Genomic DNA, 24,706 nt, shown 5'->3' with positions numbered 1-24,706 from the left:
ATAGCTAAAAATACAAAAATATTTGAATTTTTTAATCTGAAAAACTTTGAACTTTAAATAATAAATGAATAAATTCAATATAATATAATTCTTAAATATTTGAAAAATAATTTAAAAGATTATTTTTTCTTTTGAACTTTTATAAATATTTTTCTATGTACTTTTTATTACGAAAGACAGAGACAATAATCAGTTACATGCGAACCATTAATTACAATAGATAATTGTAAAATGAAAGAATACATATGGAATGTAGCCCATACGATTTTTATAAAAAAGCGCAGTCAATGGAAAGAAACGATACTGTCAGGTACTTAAAGCAATTGTGAATTGAATCGCGGCCTAATCTCTTCTCCCTTAATTTTCGCTTAGCTGATATTAAGATAAACAAATGTGGCTATCCTTCAGTACAGCAGCTCTGATTCTGCTCCTCCTATGGGACTTCCAACGCAAACGAAGGCGAGTTGCCACCCTTGCGAGATCGAAAATCTCGGGACCACTTTCGATCCCAATATTGGGAAATGCTGGGCAGGCATTCACTTTGAAGCCGGAAAGTAAGTTGCAAAAGATTGCACACATGATTAAATACACTTTCTAAAATTTTATCATTCGGTACGCTGCAATAGAAAAAACCTGTGAAGGGAAAACGGCTGGGATAGTTTGCTAGGGTGGGCCAAATATATGATTAAATATGAATCTAAAAGCGATCCTCAGTAAATATAAAGACAAACTTGATATATTAGGAATTACCTACACATAAAAATTTGAATTATACATTTATATACCATTTTTGGGGGGTTGTTTGTTCCAAAAGAACACGAAATGATATTGCTTTTGAAACTGCTTATAACTAGACCTCGGATTTTGCATATTTGCATATTTTTATAGGATAAAGATAGATCAATTCCGAAAACACCAAAGTTCGTTTCAATAAAAATATAGTTTAAAATGAATGGCATATTTTATTTTTTTTGCATATTTGCATAAAATGCATATGCATAAAATATGCAAAATATATGCAAAATATGCAAAATATATGCAAAATATATGCAAAATATGCAAAACATATGCAAAATATGCAAATGTGATTAACCAATAAAGAAATAACACTAAAATGTATAATTATAGATGATTTATATATTATTCAAGATAATTGGTATTGCAATATATAACAAGCATTTTCTCTAAATTATTAATTAAGAAACTTTGACGTTTCTCTCCAAAAACCATTTTGTATGCCGAAAAGCTTTTTTCTACGTCGCATGAAGTAATTGGTGCAAATTTATATTTACTAATATTTTCACTAGCGACGGGTTCCAGTCCAGTAACATCTTTAGAATTGAGACTTAATATATTGTTAATTTTTAAAATTATATTATAGTCGGGATTTCTTTTTAAAATTGCTTCAAATTTATGTTTTAAGTCCATTCCGAGGTCACCAGATATATTATCTATTATGTTTTCTGCTTCCTTGACAAGATTCATTGAAGAAAATAAGAGTAAGCCCTTTGCTTCCAGGGACGTAATTATTTCTCCTAATCTGTTAAAATTTGATTTAATATAAATAAAATCTCGACGTAACGTTGAATTTTTCAGCAGTTCTTTTGCCAGCTTTATGGATTCGGCATCTTCTGAGTTCAGCGTGTCAAGAACCTAAATTAAAAAAATATATATTTGTTAGTACAGTGCTTACCTTTTAGCACTTTATTATCTTACCTCTTCTATACCCTCTATATTATCTGCATAAAATGATGCTGCCTTTAACCACGTGCCCCATCTGGTAATTATTGGTTCTGGTGGTAACTCCTTATTTAATATTTGCTTATATCGTTGGACTCTAAGCGGAGCTTTTACAAAAATTTTTTTTACACATGATATAAACGAATTTGCGACTGGAAATGATGTTCTAACTCTTTCAGCAATTAAATTTATGTTATATGTATAAGATTTGGATAAAAAACTTTTAAATTTTTACCAGCTTTTATCATGTAAGCTGCAGCATCCGTTAACAGTAACAAAACTTTGTTCTCGTTCCCTTTTGGCCACAAAATGCGAATACTATCATTTACAAATCGGGATACTGTTGCATGATTTACTTCTTTTAACTGCTTGCACGACAACACAAATGATTGCTTAGATTCATTTTCGCTTAATGCTCCAACGATCAAATTTGCCACATATCGGCCTTGCTTGTCCGTCGTTTCGTCCACAGAAATCCAGATGCTTTCATCTTTAATACTATCCCGAATTTTTCGAATGGATTCTTCGTAACAAACATCCAAATAATTTTTTCTCAGCGTACTTTCACCTGGGATATGTTGCCCAGTGTACTTATTCAAGAAGTTTTTAAACGTAGTATTACACTCAAAAAAAAAAGAGCCCGAAATCGCCATTAAATCAAGAAATTCGCCATGAATTTCAGTCGATGGCGATTTACCGTATTTTTTAGAAAGGAATTTTCTAAAATTTAGAAAAAAATTTCTGAAAAGCAGAAATACTTTTCTAAAATCAAGAAAAATTGCCATAAAATTGCGAAAAATTTCCTTAAATCCAGAAAGTACTTTTCTTGAAAATAGATTTTTTTTTCTTAAAATAAGAAAGGACTTTTTTTATTTTCAGAAAATTTTATTTATTTTAATAAAATGTATACATATTTATTTTACTATTTTATTTCCTAAACAAGAATAAAAACAAGAAAGGAAGCTACCTTCGGCCAGCCGAAGCTTATATACCCTTGTAGATAAAAGAATACTCACTCGGTGCAGTTCCAGGGATTCCAGATTCAGCGTTTCGATTTATTTCAATTTTGTTTTTAAGTAGTCAAGAATCAAAACGCCTACTTCCTACAAAGTTACAATGAATTTTTTTATATTTGTTTGGGAGCCTTAAGATATAGTGGTCCGATCCGGCTGGCTCCGACATATGTACTACCTGCAATAGAAAGAAGACCTTCGGGAAAGTTTCATCGCGATAGCTTTAAAACTGAGAGACTAGTTCGCATAGAAACGGACAGACGGACAGACGGACAGACGGACAGACGGACATGGCTTGATAGACTCGGCTATTGGTGCTGATCAAGAATATATATACTTTATGTGGTCGGAAACGTCTCCTTCACTGCGTTGCAAACATCTGACTGAAATTATAATACCCTCTACAAGGGTATAAAAAAAGAAAATAAAAAGGATGAAAAGAAAATTATTAATATTTCCTAAACAAAAAAGGAAAACAAAACAAAAAAGATAAAAATAAGATAATAAATATTTCCTAAAGAAAAAAGAGAAAAGAAAACAAAAAAAGATAAAAATTACATTATAAATATTTCCTAAACAAAAAAGAAAAAAGAAAAGAAAACAAAAAAGATAAAAATTATTAATATTAATATTAAGTAGGTATTTAATATATTACCTATTATTAAAATTTACTTACTTACTGCCAAATTATCAACAATACCTGAAATTGAAATTATTCCTGCAATCGAAAATAAAAATTAATATTAGAGAAGGATGGTATTTGCGGCCTGCAATAGTATGCCCTTTGCTTACCATAAATTTTCACACACTTACCAAATTTATATTTAAATTTATTTAAATTGCTTACCTATTAATTGCCTCTTAGAGGGATCGCACTTTAACTTTCTTAAATAGGCTCAACACAAACTTATTACTTGCAATGCTCATCCAAAACTGAGCACAAGAGTTCAAAATGCAGCGCAACGCAAGCAACTCTCTCGCGAGAGACTGCATTTCCAAAACAACAACGCAATAAAAGTTACAGCTACGCACAAGAAAATTCTCGATCATACGCACAAACACACATAAACATATACATACATACGTCAAAAACTGTCGTCGCAACGCGCCGCGGACTAACCCCTTGTCTTCTTCTTTTTCGTTTCGAAGAAAGAGTGAGAAGCATAAAAGAAATACAAAAAGTTTTTCTTAAATCTATGGTGATTTTCTAATTCTACTTTTCTGTTTTCAAGAAAACATTTTTTTTAATTCAGAAAAATTCTTAAAATTTAGAAAAATTGACCGTATTTTTTATGGCGACTTTCTAGATTATAGGAAGGGCTGAAGTACATTTTTTCTTAATTTAATGGCGAAATCGCCATTAATTTAAGAAAATTTTTGGAGAGCAAACTAGAAAAAAACACCATTGATTTAAGAAAAAAAATCATTTTTCCAAATTTTAGAAAGGTTTTTCATAAAATTCTGTTTTTTGGTCTTTTTTCCTAGATTCAAGAAAACAATTTCTAAAATTCAGAAAATTTTATAAAATTAAGAAAAAATTTCATTTTATGGCGATTTTCTAAAATTTAGGAAAAAAAATTTTTTGAGTGTACTAAGCACATTCCATGGTATGTTAGCCGCAACTAAAGCTGTGCATAAATCCTTTTTGAATACTTTATCGATATTGTTGCTGGAAGTTGCATTATCGTCGGAGGCCTTCCACTTAATATGAAGTGAAGTAGCTAAGTGCTGCTGCAATTGAAATTTTTTTTGGAACGAAATCTAAAATAATAAAACCATTATTAAAACGGGCTTAATTTGGAAAAAAAAGTTACCTTTTTATCACAAATAGTACAGATTATCTCGTTACCATCTATTTTGAAGCACTTTTCGGGAATGCTATCAAACCATTTTTTGATCAAATTGTTCTTCAATTTTTGCGATTTCGGCATTTTAACTATTTCACTTGGTTCACTTCACTTGACAAGATTCTCTTTGGCGATTGATTTTAATCCGAAAAATATGGTTTTATATTGCTTAAACTACAATATTTATCGAGTGCACTTAAATATATATTTATATATTTTGCATATATTTTGCATATATATTGCATATTTTGCATATATTTTGCATATTTTATGCATACATTTTTGCATATTTTTTGCATATATTTTGCATATTTCCGATATGCACTTGAATTTATTATACTTAAAAAATATGAGACCTACCCACAAATTTTGGTAAAAATCGGAGCAAAAATGGACAAATATGCAAAATCCGAGGTCTACTTATAACATACCTTCAATCTAATTTATATAACCTGTTTAGAGATGATCCAATGGCTTGGTAATTACTTCAATCAATATGGAAGAAGCTTTCGTATCTGGATCTTAGGCGAATGCCATATTTTTACAAAGGATTTACAGATGTTTGAGGCCATTCTTAGCAGTAGCACCCTACTCAAAAAGGCTGAGCCTTACCGATATATGATCGACTTCCTTAACGATGGAATTCTTTTAAGCACGGGAAGCAAGTGGGTTGCTCGGCGAAAGGCTATACTTCCAGCCTTTCACTATAAATGCCTGGAGAAATTTTTGGAGATAATGGATAGAAACAGTGGGATTATGGTGGAGAAATTGAGAGAGCTTGCAGATGGGAAAACATCAATAGACCTTTTCAAGTATGTTTCTTTGGAAGCTCTTGATGTGACCACAGGTATGTCTAAAACATCGTCTTCATATTAAGTAAGCCTAATTAAATTTTTTTTTTAAATCTTTATTAGAGACCGCCATGGGTGTCCATGTGAATGCCCAGAACGACCCTAACTGTGCTTATACTAAGGCGCTTAAGAGGTGGGACTATATTAACCATGTTGAATATTTTTCCTTTGTCAGTCTCCTTTTCAGTGTCGTCTATATTGAGTTGAGCCGCATTGGAAGTTTATCTCGGGGTTTCGACTGGCTTTTTCCGCTGGCAGAACCTTTAGTTTATCGGCGACTGCAAAAAGATATACGCATTATGCAGGACTTTACAAACAAGGTCATTCGCGAACGTCGAGCGATTCTGGAGCAGTTAAAGGCAGACGGCTCCTACCGACCGCTGAGTATGTTGACTAAGTCATTAGAAAACTACCCATGATGTATTTTTACCTTCTGGCCTTACTGGACATCCTGCTGCAAGCCACTATCGAGAATAAGCCCCTAAGCGATATGGATATTCGCGAGGAGGTGAACAGCTTCATATTTGCGGGAGATGACACAACCACCAGCGGGGTGTGCCATGCCCTACAAGTCATTTCAAGACATCCCCGAGTGCAGAAGTGTATCTACGAGGAACTATTGTCAGTGCTGGGTCAAGATCGCAACTCTCCAGTGATCCAATCCAAGTTGTTGGAACTAAAATATCTCGAATGCGTGATCAAGGAGACAATGCGTTTGTATCCACCAGTTCCAATACTGGGGAGATACATCCCCAAGGACTTGCAAGTGGGTGATACAACTATTCCCGGCGGCACAAGCATTGTATTGGTGCCGTACTATGTTTTACGAGATCCTAAATACTTTCCTGACCCCCTGACTTTTAAGCCCGAACGCTGGTTAAATGGTAAAGAGGCTTCCCTCGCTGCCTATGCATATATTCCTTTTAGTTCGGGACCCAAGAACTGCATAGGGCAGAAGTACTCCTATCTGCAAATGAAAACATTGATAAGTAAGGTCATACGTCATTACGAACTACTTCCTCTTGGAGAGGAGCCCAATCCTACATATACATTTATATTGAGTTCCTCCTCGGGATTCAATGTTGGCCTCAGGTCTAGAGATATTATAAATGATTAAAGAAAGAAAATTATCAATATGGAAAATGTTGTTTAATAAGTTTCGTTACTAATACATGCATATTTGTAAACCCGTTACTCGTAAAGTAAGGGGACATTACATTCGTGAAAAAGTAAGTAACAGGTAGGAGGAAGTGTATCCGATTTTATAAAGTATCTATATATTTTAAATCACGATCTCTAGCCCAGTAAATCTAGCCATATCCGACCGTCTGTCCGCATTTCTGTCCGTACGACCGCCAAGTTCTCGGTAACTGTAAAAGCTAGAAGGTTTAGAATTCTTATGCAGATTCTTGGGGTTCCTGCGCATCGCACTGTGCCATGCCCACAATTGCCCCTAACGACCCTAAATAGAGTCTGGCGCCCACATATTTCCAGACTTTGTAAAAGTGTAATTTTAATTTTGTTTTGTTTATCACTAGCGATACTTTTCACAGCTTTGCAACTTTCTGTTACAGTTTAAGAGAGACTTTCTCCGCAAGCAAAGAGCAACACAGCTTCCAGTTAACAGTAACAGAAAGCTTTCGGCTGGTAAATTACATGACCTCGTTAACATTACATTCCATTAACAGCTCCATAACTAAGATTTTTATTTTTTGTTATTTTACTAGCCACTCGTACACCCCCAAATATGTTGACGTAGGTCCCTGGGGTCTTGAAACTAAAGCATCCACAGTAAAGCTTGGCAAAGTTCATAACTTGACGCACTGGCAAACACTACATAAGTCAGCAATTATGCAGAACACAATTTTAATAATCATCACTGGGAGTGTTTAATGTATGCAAAAAACATACATTTGGCTTGTGCAAATACATTCCCATATAATTGCAATCTAATGTAAGAGCAACATCACCCGTCCATATCGCCCAATCTGAAGGCCAGACCATAGTCCAGTCCTAATACGAATCAAGGAAGCCAAGGCTCGAGGAGTAGTGGCCAATGGTCCGGCGCCCGTATTTGTAGTCAATATTTGATATTTGCACAGATGTTCAGCTGCCAAATTGAATATGGATTTTGCATAAAATCCACTCACACAATCAAGCTGCCCGAGGAGAGGAGAGGAGGAGGAGGCAGCATAATGATGAGCAAAAAGCCAAAGTAGATAAATACCAAAGTGGACTGACCGGAAACCAAATTGAAAGCAACAACCAACGAAACCAAACCAATCCCGACCCATTGACCTCGGCACAATTGCAGACACGGGTCGAAAAACAATATGTGTTAGGAATCAGGAGAATCAAGAGAAGCAGGAGCATCCAGAACGGACAAAGCCGAAGGCTGAGGCGATGTTCTGGTCACATGTGAGGATGAACATGAATCAATAAATGCACGAAACATTATTTTCCAATCAATTAATTTTCGGGTCACTAGATTTGCTGTAATACATGCGCTGCACTGCACCCACCCACTCACCCGCTTGACCAATGAACTGTCGGGTAAATCATATGGAATGATTTCGTACACACAGCTCACACAACACAGCCTCATCGCAGCGGCTATTGAGCATAAATGTTTAATCAAATGAAGCATGCACAAATTGGGGTCCGCTCCTGGGCACCGAACCCTCAACCTTTGCCGCCGGCCCTGGATATTCCATTTCATGGTGAGGGCGATGGGAAGTGCGTCCACTGATTTAATAAACATAAAATTTGTCAGTATTGTAAAATTATTTTGTCGCCGCCGGGTAAAATCAAGCAGAGGCCAACAGAAACAATGGCACAACCTTAATGTATTTCCTTTTTTATGTTTTATGGCAAGATTTCTTTTATTCCCTTTTTTTTACTTTGGGTCTGTGCAATTTTCCGATACATTGACTGCGTGGCCTGTTCGTCAGCGCATCTCCATCACTGCTAGCTTCATGACATGGCGTATACGCAATATTCACATATGCAAATTAAGTGCCGATCGGCTGGCGCCAGGCTTTTATTACGACACCGAAATATCATTATTAAAGTGCAAAAAGTTGGCATTTCACAGGCTTATATATAAAATTGCTCCTTATAGAAAACGTATTTTATTTCACTTTTTATTTGTTTAACCAATAATTAAACTATTTTGTAAGGATTCTTATTTACAAACTTAGAATTCGATCGCCTGAAATTACGGTTAAAATATTGACAAAAAAAATATCTCAGAATCCTCATCAATGAGTTCTAAGAATTGTTCCTGGAATATAAAATATTTCCAGAAGTTCAACAAAAATTGAATGTAATAAATTTAAGATGTAAAACACGGTAGGACTAGGTCTTCTGAGGTTATACAAAATTTTGTAGTTTATTTTTATGCCGAATCTATTTGTTTAATTAAACCAAATCTTCTTGTTACTTCAAAACAATCATTAAAATTTATTTTGCAAACCTAATCAGCTTTCGACCGGAATGCCACAACGTCTTGGCCATAAGTAGAATAACACACACAGACTCGGGGGCACCCACACTCGTACATATTCAAAGCAATAGAACCGCAATTCATAAAAGCAAACACATATGAATGTAAAAAATACAACAAGCCAGTTACACGATAATAAAACATATTTTAGAGCGGCCAACAAGGAAAATTGCAAGTGGAGAGAGCAGCAAGAAAATGCTTACGACAGTTGCCTTGCCAACCCTAAAAAGGGGGCGTGGAGGGTGGAAGAGGAAGCACTCAGCCATATACGCATACAAACAGACCGCACACACTGAAAGATTGTAGGAGAGAAAGAGCGAGAGAGGGAGAGAGAACTACTTATGCTAGTCAGCTAAAGTGCAGGAAAAACTATTGCCCACACACACGCACAAGCACAGTCGTCTATCTCCCTCGCTCCCGCCCAAAGTTCGTATAACATTTATTTGTTTTTGTCGGAAATACTTGGTGCGTATGATAATAAATACTTAATCCTCAACAAAAGAATATTAAAAACAACAATAAATGGAAATGCTAAAAAGCATAAAGAAATGCATAAAAACAAACGTTGAGGGGCGGAGGGAAAAGCTAGGATGTGTGCGTGTGTGTGTGCAGGATAACAAAAGGCTCTTTTGAAATGTAAAATGAACTTGGTTGCTTGCTTTTCATGCTCCTCAAACATGCATGCATATAAAATTAAACATAAAAACAAACGCTTTGCCCCGGAGCAACTGAGACGCAAGCGGTGACTTCCAAAAGGACGACAGACATTCAGCCAGGACTCGCCAATTAAATTAACCTGAAGAATCCGCCACTAACGCGCCCCAAAATATGCTAAATTTACATCCCCGGCACAGGGAAAGTCATTAAAATAGGCGGATAACAATGGTGGGCAAACAGAAAGAGAGAGAGAGGAATTATAACAACAATAATCATACGCCCCGTTGCACATCGACGCAACGCAAATCTATTACAGATAGCGACGGCTTTCAGGACGATTTCTCGTTTAGTTTTATAATTACCATTTTATGCGGTTTATATTTACACATAGACACAGAGCTCTGTTCTGTTCTGTGAGTTTTTACCAGCGTTTCAGCAAATATAAACATTTTGCCGCAACGATAAGCGAAAACTTTTCGGTGCGTCCTTCCTCCCCGAAGGATCCTGGTGCGTGTGTATGGGCGCATTATTATAGAAATGTTTGGAAAAAACTTTGCATTGCCATCGGGGCTGGAAAAGTGGAGGAGTCGGAGGCAATCTAAAGCCGAAACACGCTGCCACTGCCGAAAAGTTGGCTATGTAAAACTTTAATTACAACTACGAGTATTTGGTGAGTTTTCTCCAATCTCCCCAGCGATAAATGAAAACTTTGCCTATTTACATGTGTAGACATTAGATAATAGATAATAACATATTTGCCGGGAATGCTTGCCTGGCTGACAGAGAGCAATTACTTGTAAATATTACTAGCTAAATAGCTGTAGATCAAAGGCAAGCTGCTCATATACATATTCGCCTGTTTGTTTGTTTGTTTATTTCGCTTGTGCGCCATATCGTAGGTATCTCTCGACTTGACTCTTGACACAAGTGCCAAGAGATGGCGCACGATGTAGCGGCATTTAATTAATTTTGTGGAAATCATTAACAGAAAATGGGCAAATATGAGAATTATGTGTGGGCTGTCCCCCATTAGACACTGTCTATTAATTCGGGAAAATTAACTCGCATTCCTGTCGCAACCATAAATCACTTATTGTTTGGTAGCTAGGATTGTCCTCACTGTTTTTTGTTTTTCTTTTATTTTCTTCTGTTCTCCGCTCTCCATCTTTCCTAATTAATTCAACAAAACTTACAGTCCAACTTTTTGGCATCTTATAAATTTTAAAATGCTTAACTGCTACCCTCTCTGTCCCTGTCCCTGTCTCGGCTCAGCCACCTCACTCTTAATGGCTTGTTGCTAATCGAATTTCATGGCATTTCTCGGGCTTTCCTTGGCCTCTGTCAGTGTCCGTTTCCCGGCAGTCCTCTTCCATGACAGTTTAGCCGAGGAGTAGTTTACATATTTTTCCCCATCCTCCACTTGGAAATCCATTTAGCGTAACTCAACACTTGAGCATATTCCTTGGCTCTGGCTCTCGCCTTTCTTGCGAGGTTTTTTCTATCATTTCCTAATATAAACTTACAGTCAGCTGACAGCTTTTTTAATTTATTTCATTAAAAATTTGCGCACAGCGCAAAACTTTTTCAATTCGCATGCAAAGCGACAGCTATTCAGTTTCAGCTAGCTGATCTCCTGCAGTTGATTAGTTGTGCATTTTGGGCTGATTAAATCGCATTAACACGCTTAACCCGCACTCAACGTCCGGCACTTCCTGGGGTTAAGGACTTCAAAAGCACAAAAACTCATCGAGATTATTGAAAACCGAGAGTGGTTCCGAATGTGTGTGAACGAGGAAAATAAACAAGCTGGAGAGGAATCTGCACACTTGACTTTTCCCACAATTCCCGCAGGCAGAACCCCCTCAACCCCCTTTTTTTCTGCCAACTCAATTAAATCTTATCACATAAAGGGCGGTCGGGGTAAGAGGCAGGGAAATCCCCCATCTGCTTCTGCAGCAACACAAATATCAAACAAACTAATGTCAGTTGTCATAATAAAGCGCAAATACTTTTGATGCCACTTGCTCACATCCACGCGCATTTCTTTTTTCCAACCATCCAGGGGGCAAATGGGCTGGAGGTTGGAGGTTAGTACATACATATAAAGTGAAAAGCAAACAGCTGCGCAATTTAACGTCGAAAGTAGAGCCAAGGGCATATATACAGCCATATAGCCGGGCCAAAAGAAAGAAGGCAAACACAACAGACAGCGAGACAGACAAACAAATATACGGCAAATATATACTCGGGTACACATGTCTGCGTATGAAGCATTGACAGCACTCCCCCGACTTGTTCATACATATTTATAATAACTTTAATTAAGATTTTACAAGTAGATTATTTCTTAATAACAAACACAACATCCAGATAACACGGCCACAGCAACAAGGACTAACATCTGGCACCGATTCACTCGACTTTGTTGTCTCAGGCTTTTGCCTTGTCCTCCCGGCGATTGAATCTAAATTGTATTAATTAGCTGGAACTCGGGAGACGTCGCAAAGGCAGATTTTCATAAATAATTTAAGGCGATAGTTGCCCCCAAAAAAAGCTTGATATGAAACGATGATCGATTCGATGTTAAGTGGTATCCATTTTAACTTAATAGCAGGCACCTTAATTCGATATGCTCGAAGTGTAAATAATTCCCTCTTCCTCTCTTTTTCAAATCACAGAATCTCCAAAAGAGAGAGAATTCAGGAAAAACGGTATGCGTATGCATTACCAGAAATTTACCAGGCACATATCGATTTGACCGCGACGTTTTTTTTGTGTGTGCTTACTTTGCGATAATAACTGAACTTTAAAGCCAGCTAAGCCTAAGCCTAAGTCCCCTTGTACACTTCGAACTCACTGTTGACTGAGCTTCGGCTGGAAAATTCGCACAACAAAGAGGACTAATTTCATTATGGCCAGCAAATCACATGCACATTATTTTTCCTTTTTTTCAACCATTTAGCCACAGCTGACTGCCGGAGGAAACCTTGGCAGCTCAACAGTTCCGAGTTAGGGTGTGTGCATGTGTGCGGTTAAGGACTCCATTCCGGCTGCAGTCATGTCCTTCAGGCAGTTAGCACTGGCACTTAAAAATTAATTAGAGAACTTATAAACAAGTGCAGCATGTGCAAACTAACTCGAGCGGCAAATCAAACGCACTTGACGACGACGATGTCGGATGTCGGCTGTAGAATGCAGGATGCAGGATGCCGGAACTCCAAGGATACAGGTGTACCTTCCTATTTCTATACCCATTCCTATTCCAATGCATGTACTCCTTGAACCAGGGGGGCCAGCTATTTGTGATTCTCGCACCTTACCCGCCACAACATTTGGCGCGTTTACTTAATGAACACCGTTTGTGTGTAATTATGCATTAAGCCAGGCGGCTTACACTTTGCATGCCCAGAAGTTGGGGCCCTCGAGAGGTAAGGTGGAAAAATGGTAAGCGGCCTTCTTTGCGGCTCCACGACAGCATAAAATTTTAATTAGTTTCCCGCGAACAGATAAACTCGCACTCTGCTGTCGCTTTTGCAAGTGATTGCAATCGAATACGCTTACCATCTTGACAGCAATTCAAATTAACGGTCAATTCGAACATTTCATTTTACACAAAAATTAAAAATATCCGAAAAATCAAATACCTATTTAATTATTACTTTCTAATGGAATTAACATTTTTTTTAAGTAAATAAACTTTTTAATCTTAGTTTTAGAAATTAAATAATGTAAACGATTTTAAGTAGGATTTTTTTAAAGAATATATTTCTCAACCTACAACTGATCTTTAAATTCGATTTAAATAAAAAACTTTTGATTAAGAATTTTATATAATTTGGAGAAAATAAGGTGATTACATTCCCATATTAGAATACAGATAAACCAAATACTACGATTTATTCAAATCGTTATATAAACCGCAGCATTACTGATATGCATACATTACAGTTCCATATCATCACAATCGAACTTTAGTTAAGATTGTTAAATCCCTGCATATAGAGTGCTTCATCGACATCCAATCGCTTTCTCGTTTCATTAATGCAATCAAGGTGGCATCAGTGCAAGTACCATTCACTTCTCGACTGTCCGGCAGCATTGACGCATGTTGTTAGTAAAACAAAATGTCGGACAATTAATTTGCGATAACATGTAATCGTGGTAAGTTAAGTAGTTTTGTTTGTAATGCCCCTCCATCTCCATGGGACAGGAAACGGGGAAGCCGAGTGATTGGGGGGTAAAGATGTCGTTGGAATGGCAAGGACAACATTCGCATTGACGACAACGACTGAGACAAGGACATGGACATGGGCACAGGGCTTCACGTCTAATGAAATTGTTGTCAGTGGCTGGAGTGCTTTGGGCGGTGGGCGGTTGGTCCCTTGCGATTCCGTCTGCCACGCCCTAAACTATACGTATTTGTCTGGATATATTACATACATTCATATACACTGCTGGTCTTAGGTTAGACGCACTCACTTTTATTTTAAATAAAATGCTATATTTATAATAATGCTTATTCTAATTGTCCAAAAAGCTTTTCTTATCAGAGTTCGAATCTTGTTCGAAAAATATGTGCTCACAGCTGGTTGATTTGCGAAAAAATAACTGTACATTCGAAGATTCCAGAAAGCTCTATTGCAATCACGCGTGTTTTCGGTTGGTCATTGAAATAGACGCACTTCAGATTTCTTTGTCTTGCGTAAACAAGTGCAGTTTTTTGTGTTGAGAAAATATTAAAAATAAACAAGTAAATTGTTTTAGAGCTATATTTAAAGTAAAAATGGGAAAAGCTGGTGTTATGAGCTTATTAGAACGTCAAAAAGTAGACTTTTTTCATTCGCAAGGCCTGTCCAATCGAAACATTGCCAAAAAGATAAATCGCAGCTCCAGGACTGTTGATAGATATTTAAAAGATCCAGAGAAATATGGAAACAACTTTAAAGGAAAAAAAAAAGCACTATCTGAACAAGCAGTTCGCAAAATTGTTAGAATTGCATCAAATTCGACCAAGTCCGCAGCTAAGATTAAGGAATTAGCCGGAGTAAAAGCAAGCCTTTCAACTGTTCAGCGTACAATCAGAAATGCAGAACACCTAAAGCGTCTAAAAATCAAGAAAAAACCTCCTCTGAATGCAATACGCAAAGAAAAACGGCTTCAATTCGCGAAGGAATACATGACGTGGAATGTTCAAACAGACACTCGGCTTAATGATTGGCGTTCTGTTGTTTTTACTGATGAAAAACGTTTTAATTTGGATGGCCCCGATGGTTTCCAATATTATTATCACGATTTGCGAAAAGATGAGATATATTTAAGTCGCCACCACAGCCGAGAAGGTGGAGTAATGGTGTGGGGTGCCATCACGTTTTATGGAACAATTGACTTGATTTTTATCGATCAGAGGATGAACGGCGATCGCTTCAAAACATTGTTGGAGTCCGTATTTCCAAAATTAAATACTCTCTTTGGACCAATTCCTTGGATTTTTCAACAAGACAATGCTCCTATTCATAACGCTCGAGTAGTAAAGTCGTTTATTTCGAGTCAGAACGTTAATATCATGACCTGGCCACCATATTCTCCAGATCTTAACGTAATTGAAAATGTTTGGGGCTGGCTAACGCGGAAGGTATACGAAGGAGGAAAGCAATACGAAGATAAGCAAACATTAACTGCAGCTATTAAACGTGCTTGGAGCGAGATTTCGTTGAAATACATAGATTCCCTGTATTATTCTATGAAGGACCGGATATATGAAGTTATTACTAACAAAGGAGGCAGTACTCATTACTGAAATGTTTTTTTTTTTATTTCTAATAAATCAAATATTAACACCAACTACAAATTTAAGTTAAAAATAAGTTACTTAAAAAAAAAAAATATTATGTCTAAGTGCGTCTATTCTATTGACCAAGAAAAATGTGCCTTATTTTAAGTTGCTTGAAGAAAATGTTTGAAAACACAACTTATGTTATATTTTTATAATATTTTGAATATTATAATTGAAGAATTATTAAATAACCAAGGTTTTTGCATATTAACCTTTTTTCAATAATCATTAAAATAAAAAATATAAATCAAATTTGTGTGGAAAACTGAGTGCGTCTAACCCAAGACCAGCAGTGTATATATAACACAGTGCAACACGAAAAATGTAACCGCAAGGAACTAAATTGACAAATGATTCTTGCGCACTTAGCACCTAGTGCACCTAGCGCGTTAAAAAACAAATTTGCCTAATTTTTCGATTTTTAACGCGCTAGGTGTACGTCTTCGCAAGAATCATTTGTCAATTTAGTTCCTTGGGTTCATAGCTACATAATCACTGAAGACTTGATAGTGAAATTTTAATCGGTTCACAAGATATGGCCGTTACAAATAAATTTTGTATGTAAAACTTTAACTCGCTATAAAAGGTAAACGCGAGCTAAGCCAGAGAAGCCCAAATGGGTTTTAGCTTATTTCGATGAGTTCTTTCCGCCCATGAAATCAGAATTGCGGTTACATTTTATAACCCTAAAAATGTTGCACAGTGTAATGTATTGTCTGTCGATTGCTGTTGTCATGCCAATTATTTAATTTGTTTCAAGCCAACAAGCGCAGCAAAAACACACATTTCGACTGGCTGGGCATTGTAGGAATGTGATTAGTGAATTGCCATAAAAAATTTTTCCGAATTGTTTAAATTACCTTTGCCGCTTTTTTCGGGGTGCCCGTTTTAGCTTCGGGCCAATTTGTTACGTGTTTCTTTTGCTTTTGAGACTTTTTATTTTTAGAGATATTTTTTTAAGAGATATTTTTTTGGTATAAATTTACGATTTACCCATATACCGTGTTTTTATTAATAATTCAGCATATACGCACACTGAACTGCATAACTAATAAACCTGCCAAGCAAAACAACTGGATTGAAACCGAGCCCCAACTCCGTTTACACACAGAACAAGATGGCCAGAAATAATAAATAACCAAAAACCTTGTAAACATGCGCATAATCCGGCCGAACTGAGGCCGAAAACGAAGTAAAAATCACACACACAGAAGGGTCCCCCAAACCGGAATACTTTTAATCCTCGACATACAATCGACACATTAATTTATCACTACCAAGCCAAGTCGAACGTAGGCCAAACAAAAACAAACCGAAAGCCTTTCAATTAATTCCAGAGCACACAGAGAGAAATCCCATTCCTCGCAGGGGTTCGGTTTTGGTTTCGAAATATCTACGGGTATATAGAGCGAACAGAACTCCATAAATAGTTTATCGTCGACTGTCGTCTGTCCACCGACGACTGAGGAATATTTTGGCATTTCTGGCATTTGGCATATTGACTTATGAGCGCTGATTTGTAAGCAGATTCCAGCGCCTTGAGCTTGTAATTAATTCATGTCCGGTTTACTCTGCGCCATTCGTCTTATCCTTAGGAAGCAAAAACAAAAAAGGGTGGGACAGTAGCTCATCTGGGTGAGTGCATTTTTGGCAGGCACTCAGCGAGTGCATTTTTTAGAATTTCTCCTTTTTCAAATCCTTGCCAGCGACACTTTTGTGGTCTGCTAGTGTTTTACAGGCGCCAGACAAATGGCCAAAGTAATTACCAACAAGCCTGCGAGCCTAAGTGACTGTTGGATTAGGATTTGGCAAGGTGAATGACCAAAGTGCGAAATCAGGGAATTTCGGGGAATCAAATGACGAGTCTGTCTAACTTAACTATCCGATGGATACATATACACTCATAAAAATTAATTTCTAAATTTTGGAAATCTCGCCATTGAATCGGCCTACCTTTGAAAATAGAAAAAAAATTTCTTGTTATTAGAAAATTGTCCTTTGAATACAGAAAACCTTTCTTGATGGAAAAAATTCAAGAAAGAATTTTTCTTAAAAATAGAAAAATGAAAATCTCATATGTTTGTTTTGCCGTCGCAGCCAAAACATTTTTGTACGTATTTAAGGACAAAAACACCTTTGAATATATGAATGAAATGACCCTAGAATATAGGAAAGTAGCCATTGACTTCCTTCGGCTGCCGAATGTTAACGACAAGAAAAACGAAGTGGGACGAAGGGCCTACTCGGCCCGACTCCCCCGAGCGTCAGTTGTGAAAAAAATTCGTGAGTGATGGACGTGATTTTCAAGCGGATAAGAGGTGAAGCCTTTTTCCGAATATTCAAAGGTATGTAAATATGTATATGATTTTTTGTATAGCGGGCGTACAATTGTATGTATGTAATTAAAGGATACATTTCAAATCTCTTTACCAAGCGTATACCAATTTAGGTGAATTGTTTTTTAGCTAAGAGCTACGTACATACATACATTTGTACATAAATTTGTGGGTGTACAGTTCTATAATAACTTTATCTTATTACTCGCATTTTATTTATTTTTCAGAGTGAAAATACCTGCAATTGCATCAGCCAAATAATTTGTTTGTCGAAGCTGTAATTTTGTTTTAAAACCTTCTAAGGTAAGAAAAATATGTTGTATTTGTTTGACATACTTATGTATGCATGTAAATATCTATGCATGTACGCGGCTCACCCGATCTGAAACCCGATTTTCAACCCTTTCATATTCTGCTCCTCTCTCTCGCTCGCTTGACCTACGCGTCGCGACGTTTCTCTCTTCACCTTCCTAAAACTGACACGATCTGCCCTGCTTACATTCGGTCTCCCTTCGCGCAAAGGACTGTATGTAAATATATATGTATGTATGTACGTGTCTCTCCCGTGCCTCTCTCTCTCTGAAATTCGATTTTCAACCCTTCATTTTCTACCTGTCTTGCTCCTCTCTCTCGGTCGTCTGTCCAACGTGTTTGTATTTTGGCTATTATTAACATTACATTATTTCAAAAAAGTTGTTTATCTAAAAACAAATCATTGATATCCCAATAACTCTTTTTTTATAGATGAGGAAAGGCGAAGAAAATGGATCACCTTAGGTCATATGAAGTTCAACAGACCTTGGGTAATAATAATGTTTTCTTGAGTCAAAAATGTGTTATTTAAAAATGTTTAATTGTTAAGTGTTAAATGTTTTAAATGTAAATAAATATAATATGCAAATGAAAAAACCAAGTTACATTTTATTTTTAGGGTTTCAGTGTTAATATAAAACTTCCTTTCAAGAAATATTATTTCTTAAATCAAGAAATAAAATTTCTTGAAAGGAAATTTAAACAAGAAAGAATTTTTCTTGTCTAAAAGGTGCCTTTCTAAAAAACCCTTTCTTGTTTTAAGAAATTTAATTTCTTGAAACAAGAAACAAACCACCTTTGAAACAAGAATCGCCTTTCTTGTTTTAAGAAATATTTTTTCTTGTTTTTATGTTGGCTTTCTAAAAAACACTTTCTTGTTTTAAGAAATTTAATTTCTTAAAACAAGAAATATTTTTTCTTGTTTTAATGGTGCCTTTCAAAAAAACCATTTCTTTAAACAAAGGTGAGGTCGCCTTTGGCAAAAATTCAAGAAAGAATTTTCTAGATTTTAAGGAAATTCTTCGATTTTTTTTTATGAGTGTACATTTCCTTATTGTACATATGCAAATGCTGGGGGGCTGGAAAGAAGGACGCCAAAGAAGGACGAGCCGCCGCAAAGGATGTGGTAAGTAAATACTAAATTTAGTTGGCTTTGCCACACAACCGCAGCGACATTTCCTCTTGGCAAGGCGTCGACATCATCCTTTCTTCTGTCTCTCCGCATCCTTCGTCCCTTTTGGATCCCCTTCAACTTCAATTGTATGCACTCCGACTTGCCCCCGGCTCCCACCTCCCGGCTCTCACCGCTCTCTGCGGATTGCTCTGCATAAGAAAATTATGCAAAATAGTAGCAAAGTTTCAATTTCCTCCTCCGAAAAAAAGAAAGGGGAAAGGATGATGGAAATGCCAAAAGGAGAGACGAGCTGAAATGCGGAAAGAAATAAAGAAAATGCAAAGTACAAAATTGTGGTCTCGTATAAATAAGCGTAACTTATGAAAAGTTATGAAAAACTTCTTGCCTTTTACAAGCAATACGTAATTTGGAATGTGTATATGGGGAGTTGCACTACGACGACGACGACGAAGATCTGTGAAGAACTTTGGCAGAACAGTTTTCGCCTTTGTGCGTGGCTGTTGAACAGGAGTGATATTGAAAATTATGCTGTTAGCTTCGAATTTTAACTTATAATGGTGGCGCAAGGTAATCATAAGGAGCTGACTGGCAGAAGAAATTAGATATTTCATGAAATTATAAACCCACAAAATGGAAAAGCTGTTGAATAAAATTAACCTAACACTGAATGGTATAGTAGTACACTGGAAACAAATAAAAATGGTACACTCATAAAAATAATTTTCTACATTTTAGAAAATCGCCCTAAAAAATTTTTCGCCTTTGAACTGAGAAAAATTTTCTATTTTTACGACAAATTTGCCATAAATTTAAGGCAGGTGACCATAAAAAAATATTTTTAGGGTTAACTTTTCTATTTTTCTAATATTTAGGGCGATTTTTTTCGATTTGCTTCGTTTTGACCTTTTCTAAATCCAACGGCGAATTGCCCTAATTTTTGTTCTAAAATTTTTCTAAATACAAGGGCGATTCGCCTTAAAAATCACTCCAAAAGTGTGAAATTCGGTAGCCCAGCGGTCTAATCACTTGCGCTTTCAACTTTGCTATATGAGGACTAAGGTCGTGGGGTTGTGGGTTCGAACCCTGTGTGATTCAACTAGATTTTTATGTTTTTTTTTTTTTTTTGTAAACATTATAATACTGAGGACATTTTTTCGTCCGAATTTTAAATTAAAGTAGTCTTTAAACCTTAAAAACGTATGGGAGTTCTGAGTTAAAAGCATACTTTGTGTTTGCGGGCAAGAAAACGGGACTAATTGTCACAGTCGTCAGGAAAAAAAATATACGGTTTAGTTGCCTTTAGTCATATTATAACGTAGACCTCAAGAAAATAAGATGTGTGCAGAGTTTGTTCGTCGTCTTGCGCGAGGGGTCTGTGGTGCAGCGGTAGGACGTTAGACTCTAAACCGAGAGGTCGTGGGTTCGATTCTCACAATGACCAAAAAAAGTAAGTTGTTTTTTCTCCTCATATTTATTTCCCTAATTCATTTACAAACATGATTTTTCAGTTCTAACGGCTGTGCTGTATAGATCGGGCCCCCCTCTTAACGCGGCTCCCATATAAGCTACACACCAATACAATAATATGAAACGGTGTCCTCCGCCGGTGTTGTTTAATTAAAGCAGTCCCAGTTCCCAGAATATAGACGATTAAAAAAAAACATGCTTCCCAAATTCAGTTAAGCATGCTCAAACACGATTTTTTTAATTTGTCTAATTTTTTAGGGCATTCGCCTATAAAAACAGAAAATTCGCCCTTAATTTTAGAAAAATACACCTTAAAATTAGGGCAAATCACCCTAAAAACAGGAAAATATTTCTTATTTCAAGAAAAATCACCCTAAATTAAACCAAATTTCCATCGGGATTTTTTAGAAAATTTTTCTAAATACACGGGCGAATCGCCAGCGGATACGATTTATGGGCGATTTTCTAAATCCACGGGCGAAAAGTCAGTTTTTTAGGGCGATTTAGGGTAAAAATTTCTATGAGTGTATAGAATAAAAAAAGTTGTATCTCAAACCCATTATTATTTATTATTATTATCTAATGCTAACTTATAGTTAAAAACTATAAACTAACAGTGGTTTTATTTTAGAGCTATAGCAGCAAAAGATCACAAACACATAAAATTTGTTGTTAGAACAAATAAAAGATTACATACTTTCCAGTTTCGAACTTAAAAATTTAAAAAGTTTCAAGGACTTAAAGAGTTACCCCATGGGGTTTCCACATCAATGAACCCTGAGGAGCACGAAACACAAATGTTTGCCCAAGATTGTGCGAAAGTATCTTTCCATTTATGCATATGCATAGGCGGCTCCATTATAAAGGCAATAACCCCACGACAAGGGCCTGCACAAAAGATAGTTTATAGTTTTAATTTCTCCCAATTTTGCTGGCAGCCACGGAGATAGTCCCACTCACAGACACAGTATATATATATACCACATATAAAGGGGGCACAAAAAATTTGCATGCCACATAAGACAATTGCCTGTCAAGCGTCTTTAGCAGAACGAAGATGTCTTCGGGGCAGCCTGGAAAAGGGTTGTCGGGCTGCTATTTGATTAGGCCAAAAGCTTGTTAAGAAAATTTGACTGCCAACTTGAGTGGCTGGCTGGCTGGCTCGCTCCTGATCCCGTTTTGCAGCATAATTTGCATACAGTTTTGCCATATTTTCGCATCGGGCTTCTGCATTTTTTTTCCTTGTTGCTTTGCAAATTTAGTTAAAATTTAAGTTTAAGTTGTACGCTTTGCCAGCCACACGGTTCGTTGGCTACGAAATTGCAATGCCAGAAAGCGGAATGGCAAAATACATAGCATAAGAAAATTGAAAACTATTTCGAGTGCTAACGAAGGTAAATATTGTTTCATTATGCAGTTTCTTTTCCTTTTTGGCCAGCAAATTGTTGCATAACGAAATTGCCGACAGAAAGTGTTTATCTGACTGGCCAAGATGTGTGTTGGCCTGCTGGTGGGAAGGGCATTGTTTACATAAAATATATACACACATACACGTTGTAATAAGTCTTTGTTATGCATTTAATTGCCCTGCACAGCTGCAAAGTGGGAAAGATTGAAAGATTTTATTATTTTTGCACATTTTTTGTTGTTGCGGTTGATGGTTAAGGGTTGGGTTGAGGGTTGGAATTTTTTGTATACAAAAAAAATGCAATTAAAAGTTTCAATTAAAATTAACAACAGCATCCAGCGAGTAGCGCATTTAACAGAGTAAACATTATGCAATTATAAATAATTGAAGTGCTAAAGTCACGCACATGGCCCGTTTGATTTTTAACTGTTACACACAACCAAACCCACACAGTCACGCTCGCTTTATCCGCATTTCATTGTTTAATGATATTAAATCCAATATAAACACGGCACAAATATCGTTTGTTTACTCAGCGGTCCATTAGATTGGGCGGGTGATTAATGAGCTTCATTTACGTGATGGTCAATTTAAAATAATTAGCCAATTCTAAGTTCCCCTTGACAAACCGCACTTTTCGATATTTGTTTATTGACCAATTGAAGCGTCCTCATTCTAATTTTCTCCCCAATCTGGCCAGTTATCAGCAGCCAGTCCGAACCGGACCAAAGCATTTTAAATGTCAATTTATAAGTGACAATTGGACCAGACTCCGGCTCCCAGACAAGTCCCCATCGTGATTCCATCCCGCCTGCATGGCCCGAAGCATGTGCTAACAGTTTTTGTGGGGTAATATAATATGCACAGCATGGCTTATAATAATAAAAGCGCCAGCAGGGCCTGCAGCAGCCCGGCATCCCAGTATCCCAGCATCCGAGCATCCCATCATCCAGATCCAGCGACCATCCCGATCGTTCGGAGATGTGCCATCTACAATATAGCCGAACGAATGGCCGAACGCAGCATTGACAGCTCGCGGCTGTCATACGCGTGATTGTCCCTTTGAAATATGAGAAGCTCTTTTCAATAACATTCGCCGGCGATTTCCCAACGAACAGTGACGACCGCTACGCAAAAAACAATGTAATTTACAAAAATTACAAGGCATAATACTATAGATTTTTATCTTAGAAATTTATTAACAGCTACACTCAAAATAAATTTAACCCTAAATTTTAGAAAATCGCCATTAAAATTTCTTTTTTCTAAATACAAGAAAGTTATTTCTAAATCTAAGGAAATTTTTCTTAAGTCAAGAAAGTTTTCCTTAAATCCAGGAAGTTTTTCTAAAATGTAGAAAATGGTTACCATGAACTAAGATCACCCTAAAATCTAGGAAAAATACCCTTAAAATTAGAAATTATTTTCTGAAAAATAGAAAGGCAAACAAAAGAATGAAATATTTTGGCAACGCCTTTTCTAAAAATGAGTGCCCTAACCCTAAAATTAAGCTAACCCTAAATAATAGAAACATTTCCTAAAAAGTAGAAAGTTTTTCTAAAAAATAGAAATAGTTGTTTTCACATGCTCTGGCACACCAAAATGTTCAATGCCAGAACTTGTCAGCTGTCGGGCGGCTGTACTCGTAGCGCAGACGGTTAAAGCACTTGGTTAACAATCGAATCGACCCTGGTTCGAGTCCCAGAGCAAACTATTTTTACCTTTTTTTTTAAGTTTTTTTTTTAGTTTTTTTTAATTTATTTTATTGTTTTTTTTTAATTTGTTTTTTTTAATCTTTTTTATTATTCCTTTTCTTTATTGATGGCAAGCGGTAAACCGAAAATAATTAGGTTTATATTCAGTTATTTACTATATACATAATATAAATTGCGTTAGCATAAATATATACATATGTATATACGTATGTAAATAAGTAAAACGCGAATGGTCAAAATTATGCAATTAGTATTCAAATGTGTTGTCCGCTTCACCCTTTACATACAATGCTCGGTTTGCCACAGCAAGTTTAAGTGCTACAATGGCCCAGTATGTAGGCCGTTCGATCCTCGCGCGGGAGACCCGGGTTCGAATCTCACCGAAGGACAAGTAAAAATGTAAGTTTTTTTCATGAAGATAAAATATTAACTAATCATAATTTCTACATTCCCAATCTTCCGCAGTCCCGTAGTCCACATTTACAACAACATTTGGCTTTGGTTAGATAAGAAATCCAAGCGCAAATACATAATAATAAATACATAACCTTTAACATTCACAATATACAAGACACACAACGCCTGCATATGTATATAGGGAGGAGTACATAATATAAACGTATATACAAAAAAAATCATGATTGAACATGTTTTTTTGTTTTGTTTTTCATTTCTATTTTTTAGGAAAATTTCCTACTTTTTAGAAATTTTTGCCCTTAAATTTAGTAAAACTACCCTAAAATTTAGAAATATGACGTCAAAAAAAATCAAAAATATAGAAAATTGTGACCCTAAAATTTAGGGCGAGCTTGTCTTGAAGACAAAAGTAGGGCGATTTCCTTGACTTTAGGGTTAATTTTATTTTGAGTGTATGGCATAAACAGTCA

At 36.4% G+C, this 24,706-nt stretch overlaps 1 protein-coding gene and 1 long non-coding RNA gene across 2 annotated transcripts; both read left to right on the top strand.

Moving 5' to 3' along the window:
• The first annotated feature begins 323 nt into the window (after positions 1-323).
• On the top strand, positions 324-6,568 carry LOC108055928 (probable cytochrome P450 4d21). The gene is made up of 5 exons (XM_044392938.1): positions 324-554; positions 5,061-5,447; positions 5,515-5,584; positions 5,639-5,837; positions 5,882-6,568. Exons 1-5 carry the CDS (start codon positions 392-394, stop codon positions 6,566-6,568), a joined length of 1,506 nt encoding a protein of 501 aa, XP_044248873.1. The 5' UTR covers positions 324-391.
• An 11,147-nt stretch (positions 6,569-17,715) lies between these two features.
• LOC138912615 (uncharacterized) lies at positions 17,716-18,691 on the top strand. The gene is made up of 3 exons (XR_011418175.1): positions 17,716-17,791; positions 18,010-18,085; positions 18,527-18,691. It is a non-coding gene; the product is annotated as an uncharacterized lncRNA (long non-coding RNA).
• Positions 18,692-24,706: the final 6,015 nt, after the last annotated feature.

Source organism: Drosophila takahashii, chromosome 2R (assembly GCF_030179915.1).
Source record: "Drosophila takahashii strain IR98-3 E-12201 chromosome 2R, DtakHiC1v2, whole genome shotgun sequence".
Classification (NCBI taxonomy): domain Eukaryota; kingdom Metazoa; phylum Arthropoda; class Insecta; order Diptera; family Drosophilidae; genus Drosophila; species Drosophila takahashii.
This window is presented reverse-complemented; position numbering and strand designations above follow the sequence as displayed.